At 46.9% G+C, this 7,934-nt stretch overlaps 2 protein-coding genes across 2 annotated transcripts in view; one reads left to right on the top strand and one right to left on the bottom strand.

Moving 5' to 3' along the window:
- Positions 1 to 525: 525 nt before the first annotated feature.
- On the bottom strand, positions 526 to 1,380 carry LOC135389549 (uncharacterized). Its single transcript, XM_064619586.1, has 2 exons — positions 1,368 to 1,380; positions 526 to 1,283 (listed from the first exon to the last, which is right to left on the bottom strand). The coding sequence occupies exons 1-2, from the start codon at positions 1,378 to 1,380 to the stop codon at positions 526 to 528; spliced, it is 771 nt and encodes a 256-aa protein (XP_064475656.1).
- Positions 1,381 to 1,712: 332 nt separating this feature from the next.
- Positions 1,713 to 7,934, top strand: part of LOC135389548 (uncharacterized) — a 99,102-nt gene continuing 92,880 nt past the window's right edge. The window contains exons 1-2 of the mRNA XM_064619583.1: positions 1,713 to 1,928; positions 3,674 to 3,738. Coding sequence (XP_064475653.1) covers positions 3,716 to 3,738 — 23 coding nt within the window. The 5' untranslated portion in view covers positions 1,713 to 1,928; positions 3,674 to 3,715. The remainder of the gene's footprint in view (positions 1,929 to 3,673; positions 3,739 to 7,934) is intronic.

Here is a 7,934-nt window from a genome sequence, read left to right as displayed (position 1 = left end):
GCTGACCCCGCGTGACGATGCGGTGCACGACAGGGTGCTTGACGGGTTTCGTCCAGTCGCAGGGGGCAGTCAAGGATGGAAACTCGCGCAGGAGCTCCGCAGAGGCGGTGTCCTGGGGGCGGCGTTTAGTAAGAGCTGCCGGTGGTATGCACGTTGAAACGCCGTTCAGAAAGAGGCCTGTAAGGTTGTCAAGCAACACACGCCTAGCGACATCGACCATAAAGTTATTGTGCGCTAGGAAATCGCTTCCTAAGATGCAGTGCGTAGTGTCTGCCACCAAAAAGACCCAATGGAAGACACGACGTAGCCCAAAATCCAGAGGCAAGGATCGGCGGTAGTACACTGCAATGCGGGAACCATTTACTGCGGTCAAATACATGATAGGGGTACGTCGTCGATCTTGGCTAGATGCGGGGAGAACACTAACTTCAGCGCCAGTATCGACAAGGAAATTCTGGCTTCCGGACCGATTTTTGAGATAGAAGAGGCGACCGTGCCGCGTTAACTGGGGTTTCCTGGTCGCCGTTAGGAGTCCCCGGTGAAGTTTCCCTGCCAGCGGCATGGTGATTCGCAACGTCGTGCCCTGCGGCCGAAACGACGCTGGTACCAGCAGACTGGACGACGGTTGGATGACGATGGTGGTGTTGGAGAGCGTACTATTCTGCGGGACTGTCCAGCACGGCCAGGAGAGTGGCTGTCGCGGCGCGTGGGCCTGTTGAAGGCGTCGGCGAGCCGCTTTATTTCATCACGTAAAGCGATGAGTTCCGAGTTCTCCAAGGACGCCGATGAAGAGGTGCAGGTACCGCAGGCTTCGGGTGAGTATTGCGGATGGGTGCTGTTCACCGCAGAGAGAGTGTGCGCAGAAGCTTGCCCGGATGCAATTTCCGTTACCTTGTCGGCGCGTGCTGCGAGGGACGGAAGGTCGATGTCGTCCGAAGCGGATAAGACCAGCTGTACGGACGGAGACAGTCGAGAAAGAAAAAGCTCGCGAAGGAGCTTGGGGTCGAAGGTGGAGCTTCCGATCAAATGCTGCATCTGCCGCAAAACTTGGGAGGGCTTACGGTCGCCAAGAGGCTCGTTCAGCACTAATTCTTGTAAGCGCTGGCGGTCAGAGGGAGAGGTTCGCTCGACGACGGCATTCTTCAAGGCGTCGTACGAAGCGTCTGCGGGAGGACAGTTGACGATGTTTGCCACCTCGATGAGAATGTCTTCGGGGAGGGCGGACAAGGCATGGTGAAATTTCGTTACTTGGGAAGTGATGTGCGCCAAGGTGAACTGTGACTCTGCTTGCCGAAACCATATGTCCGGGCGTTAACGGGTAAAAGGCTGCAGTCGTACGGCGAAGGAGGATACCAGGGGCTGCGTACCGTTGCCATCCATGACCACGTCCGGGTCACCAGTGTGGAAGACGACTGATCAGACCAGGGCGATAGGCAGAACTGACTGTTTATTCCAGAGCGCGAGGGGAGACCGCGCTTGGTGTCGCGCGGAGATGGCCGCTACAGGTTCATCGCCGGAGGCGATACTCTACCCCATTGCTGGTGGGGATGTGGGAAATAAAATAATGAGCACCTGACGTCTACGTGTTCCCATATCGGTCACTTGTTCCTTCTGGCGCCTAAATCTGCCTCTGCAAGATACGACCGAATTCGGCTCGAAGCTCCAATCTGCGATAACATTTCGGTCCCGATTTCGGTTCGGGAAGAATTCAGCCGGTTTTCGTGCCATGCGGTTCACGTTTTACATCTCGAACTTCTTACACTTCTTCAGAAGAAGACGTTCACTATATGCTCGTGAATCTACATTCTACTGTCAATACCTGCCTTCTTCTACTGTCAATGCTCTAATCATACCAATAGGAAGGAATCTATGCGAATGAAGAACTAAATATTCTATATAGTGGACGACCAGCATCACGACTGTGTTGGGTAAGTAGGCACTTTTTGTCCTCTATTATTTAAAGCTTTGTTCCGTAAAGGCACATGGTTCGAGGATCTGCAAATGTTCCCACAGGTCTAGGCGATCGGCTCGAACATTTGCAGGCTTTGTGCAGGGGAGTCGAAAACTGACTGCAGGTATTCTGAAGACGAGACTCCATTTCAGCTCCTCCCAAAACTTGTCGATTGAAGTTCTTCAAATAGAGAAGCTAAGACCTCGCGCAATTAAAGACAAGGCAAGGAGAGCGTGTTGGTTAGAGGTACGTATTATGGAAGAACGCGAACAGAACGACAAAGTCAGGCAACCACACGAAGAACCAGTGATGGGCAGTAACTACTTTGAAAGTAGTAACTACAACTACTAACTACTTCTATTAATAGTAATTGTAACTACAAACTAACTACTTTTTTAAAACAGTAATTAAACTACAGCTCCAACTACTACGAAGTCGTTTCAATTACTTTTGCAACTACATTTTCTGTACAAGACATAAATGTTGGTCGGAGGTAGGTAAAATGTCTCATTGGTCATAACTCTTCAACTATGAACCCCAATGCGGAGATAAACGTGCACTAGATTATGGCACAAGCCAGTATACAGAGAGAGAGAGAGAGAGAGACCAGGAAAGGACCACAAACTTTATCACCAGACCTCATGTGTTCAGGTGTATTAACACCTGTGACACACATACGTTGTGCTGAACACCATGGAATATCAAGCACCTTGTATATTTAATTTGCTTACATCTGGCTTCAATGTTAAACGATTTTTGTACACTTACTCTCCGGCACATTTTCACTGGAGACCCCACACCAGATTTCGCGGACAGACAAAGGGGCTACAAAAGGTAACACAATTTAAACAAAACAATACCATGTGAAACGGTGCTGGCTTAGGGTGTCAGGCGCTCCTATTGTAACGGAAGCACTACTTTACATTCACAGTTTTCCCTAAAACTTATGTGCCATATTGGCATCGGTTCTCGACAACATTAACAATCAAACAGGACGCGAAGAGACACAGCAATGAGCGTGCAAGACACAACATGTTTTTTGCCTAGATTGGCTTGGATCGCCGTGTCTGGGATCGTGGCTTGGCGCTTGTCTTCGGTCTCAGCCGTGTCCAACCTGCCGACGGCAGTTTCGTAGTTACACTACAGTAGTTAAGAACGAAAAAATGTAGTTTAACTACTAGCTTTTAATTACTCTCCGTTGAGTAGTTGCAATTACCTTGTAACTAGATAGAAAGTAGTTTAATTAGTAGTTAAACTACATGTAAACTACTGCCCATCACTGCGAAGAGCGCTGTCACCGTGTGCTTGTCTGTCCGTGTTGTTTGCTAGCGTTCTTCCATAATGTATAAGATTTCATGTTCTGTGCTTTACAAGAAGATAGTTTAAAATAACTAAATGAAATCTAAATATTTTCAAATGGAATCTAGCATAATGTTACAGTACACCCGTGCTATGGTGGGGTTGGGGGAGCGAGAGTGGTGCTACCTGCGTCGCGGTAGAGTTCTTTGAGCACATTGGACCTATGGGGGAGGTGCACAGTTTCCAGGAGGGGTACATTTTTACTGGTACATGTTTACGAGGAAAGATTGGTAGTCAAGCTGTACCGTGCAGTGTCTGAAATTTCAGGCGTGATGTTGCAAAAAGACAAGTGGGGGGAGGGTGTGCAGGGAAATCCCTGGGTTCAACATCTGTGATGCTAATCCGCGTTTTGTTTCCTCACAGCACGGCACTTCATTGTATATAGGAGCTCCACACGGGCGAACCATGGATTTGAGTTCCGGTGAACGGTACGTTGTTGTCCTCTGACCTTGTCAATGGCTTTATGCACACATACCCAAGTACTACACACTAAGAGAACTGTTAGAGAACTGTGTTCAAATAGTACATGCATGCAACAGAAGAAAAAGGACGTAAGCTCTCATAGTAAAACGACAGGGTTACTGTACCTCTACACAGACGAACTTTTGTTTACACCGTTGGGCTTACGGTCGTTACAGGTGTAAAAAACAGAAAACAGTACATCGCAAATGCAGGCGACAAAATGATTAGATGTAACGGCGGTTTCTTTTGTTTCTGCATCAGAACTTTGAAAAACTATGTATTACTAACAAATTGTATAACTCAACCTGCAGTTGAGTTATACGGCCAGTCGGACATCCTTTAGAAGAGAGTATGTACCTACTAGATGGCTAAATGCGTAAAATCCATTAGTTAAGTCTTTAAAGGCACTATTGCATCCGTCCCGGTCAACTCCGAAATTATAGTGCTGTCTTACTCCGCGTTCATCACTGATAATAACGCCGTAAATCTGACGCAAAATGGTGGCGTTGTCCCTCAGCAGTTTGACGTAACACATGGCAGGAGAACCGCATATTGAGAGTATTCCGGGACTCCCTTTCTGGAAACGTCACCCGGACACGGGCAATCAGATACTGCCCTTTGCCGCGGATGAGGCCAATGAGGGAGCGGCTGGAGGGACCTTAGTAGCCTTGGCGACCGACCGACCGATATGCGGGCGGGCGAGCCGGAATACTAGGGGACGCCGTCTGCTCTCTGATCGGCTTGCGGAACTTTGTTTCTGGTTAGCGTCCGACGTGTTCGTACAGCCAGAAGAGTAACACCGTGTTCCATGCAACATGGTCACGAAAGAACTGGTCACTGGTAAGCGAAAGTCGCGTATTTACCGGGAACATTTCAGTTAGTATATTGCGATGCGAATGCCAAGCAGACGACATCGGACACAATCGCCTCCAGTGCGCTCCCATTCGTGTCCCTGGCTTACGTCATCATGGTGTTAGCTGCAGAGGGAGTACGAATATTTGCAACTCGTTAGTTAAAATATGTACACCGGAAGTTCATGCCGTAAGCAGGGAACACCATACGTGCATAAATTTGTCGCTACTTTATCTGCACCCACCCTGTATTACTCCTTTATACGATTAATTACGACGGGTCTTGGTTCGTATGGGACATTGCCGTCCCGTTGCCCCCCCCCCCTCACTCGCCTGCCCTAAATGCACGCCACAGGGTCACGTGCTTTGAAGCGATGGATGTTATTCGAGTAGGCGCTGATCTGCTGGCCAGATCAATCGCATTGCGGCCCAGGTGAGCCGACGACGATGAAGGCCATACGCTCCTTAGACACGCAGTATTATTTTCTTCTTATATTTTCATATTCGGCGATGAATATTTTAACGTACGGTGATCCTTTCAGGAATTTAAAAAAAAGCCAATTGATTGGACAAGGATTCTTTCCCATTCTGCTATCTCAATTTTGCCCGAAGCACCCAATTACAGTGTTAACCAGTTAATTTTAGGTAATTGGTAATCTAGTAGCACATAAAAGGAAACGTTGAGCGCTGACACACTGTCTTCCAGAAGATGTCCGCCTGACCGTGCAACTCGACTGCAAAAACGGTATCTATGCTGATGTTATACCTTTAAAAACATATGGTGTAGTTAAAAAAAACGCACCTGTTACCTGTCCTAAACATAAACTCCAAACCTGAAACTATGTCAAGAACGGTACAATGCGGCCTTGGAATATTGCAAAATTTTCTGAATGCATTGCGTTGTCAGTGTGTCAATTCCATTGTTGGCACATACATTGGAAAAAAAAAAAACGAATAGCCACATTTTTCTGTACAGAATGTCGGTAATATTTCTTGTATTACAGGAGACGTTATCTATCAAAGCCAGCAATTGCGACGTACTTATCTGGATCTGAAAGGGAGCAAACCAGTTTGCATTTGCTTTAGTATGTGTAGAGATTCAGGTAGGAAACATACTGTTGTGGAAAGTAAAAACGGAACGAAGAGCTTCTCATTGAAGCTTTCAATGGCACCTGTTCAAATTTAGTGTACGGAAACTATACTATTGATGCGTAATTCAATATTAATCGTACCGTGTATTATAACATAATAATCTTATATTTTGTGACAATTCCTTCAAATGATAGCATAGTGAACGGTAAACCCATAGGAACTGCACATTCTTCGGAAAGCTCATAGCATAGATGCTTCGGGTACCAAAGAGATGTGTTTGCACATCGCGCTATTGTTTAGCTGCCGAAAGCGTTGAAAGTTTACTAAGCAAAACTCGCACTCTCCCTGATCCACCAACACTCAGCAATGACGCTGAGGCGACTCGTACGCCATATATTGAAAACGGCCACATAACTACGCTAGCCAGCTAAAATGTACGCTCTTGAATGTATCCGACGTACACCAGGCATCCATGGGAATCGACTGGATGCGAGAGCAGAAAAAAAAAAGACATTTACTGCTTTCTCCTTCTGGTCCTCCCAATCACGCCAAGGCAATGAATTATTTAATTCAAAAGTTAAAACCCTCAGTGCGGGGAAAGACGAGGACGATACACACAAAAATACGAGGACACATCAGTGAAATTGCTGTGTATCATCCTCGTATTTCCCTGTGTGAGGGTTTTACCTAGTATGAGCTGCCAAACAGCCCAAGTTTTAACCCTTTTTCGAATTATGTGAATAGACCTCAAACCAAGAAGCGTTACCGTGATGTAATCGTGACTTTAATAGTGAAACCAAAACAACTCTCACCGAGAACGCCATTGTCTCATCAACCCGAATTCCTTGATGTTGGTCGCAGTTCGCTTTTTGTATACACATATAAGGTCACGCTTTAGTGTCTTCACGAGAATGCGCTTATTGTTCTTAGCCCGCTGCGGAAAAAGAGCACGAAGGATTGCATCGTATCCATAGTCAATATCGTAACCCCAGGAGGAATGTGGTTTGTTAGTACAGCCTCCCACGTGTACTCCGAGAGAAACGCGATCTCCTGAGACTCATGAACATAGAAGAGCATAAAAACTCCGGAACCAGTTGGGATTTTTTGGAAGATAGAGCTACACTGGAGCAGAACAAGGCAAGAACTAATAACACGGAAGAAATTATAGAAAATGCTTAAGACATGAAACAGTATACCTTCATGTGACATTGTTACTTACTGATACTATAATGGCTCCAGGTGGTTCTAGCCTACCTATGTTGGCAGAGCCGTTGTATCATCTGACACCATTTCTTTGTAATAGTGAGACGTCTACTGCAGCGACTGAAAAACAGAACTTTTAAGCCCCACCACCGCCCAAGCGATGATTCGTTCAAGCGATTGTTTGCCGCGAGGGATGCCGGTATGCTTCACAATATTGGCTTAGAAGCCCAGAGGTTCACGTATGGGTAGTACCTGGGAGACAGTAAAGGAAAGGGGCTCTTTCGAAGAAGACTGGTCAATGACACGAGGTGCCACAGGGGTGGCACCCAATGTATCGCTCTGTAGACGAAAGCGTGCTGGGCGAACGCAATGCATCCTGGACAGGTCCTGGTCGCACGTCACAGCAAACGTCAAGGCACAAGTGACCTTAAAGATGGCGACGCCGGTGATCGGCGGGCAAACCGTTTGTAAACAATGCGGTTCTTGTTCGAGGGCGACGTTTTGGATGTCTTTCTGTCATGGTAATTATTTTTATTCGATAATCTCGCAGTAAAACGCGCAGTTTTGCACATAAGGCCTCGTACTGTTGACGACTTCCAAAGATGTGATGACGACCGCGCGTTAGGACTCACTGAGCCGATGCGATGTACTTAAAGGTCAGATATGCCGATTTTGAAGTGCCGCAGAACTGAGCGATACTCGCGCTGTGTGTTCATTACCGAACACTGAATATGTGTGCGAAATATATTGCTCCAACTGTTCGTAGTTTTTTAGAAAACAGTTTTTTTAGTTCCCACGCCCGGCCGTCAGACCGTCGGCAAACCCTGCGCACGGGCGCACCGACGTCACTGATCTCGGTTTATCTGTCTTTGACTTGGCATGGACTCTTGGCTTGGCTGCTTGGCTTCTTTCGTTTCCTCCTCTGTGCATCGTACCTAAGCGAACAGCTGTTATGTTGTTGCTAAGCCGGAAACAAAGCATGTGAATGTTTTTTTGTTTTTTTGGCACAGCGTCGT

Source organism: Ornithodoros turicata, chromosome 3, assembly GCF_037126465.1.
Source record: "Ornithodoros turicata isolate Travis chromosome 3, ASM3712646v1, whole genome shotgun sequence".
NCBI classification, from domain to species: Eukaryota; Metazoa; Arthropoda; class Arachnida; order Ixodida; family Argasidae; genus Ornithodoros; species Ornithodoros turicata.
This window is presented reverse-complemented; position numbering and strand designations above follow the sequence as displayed.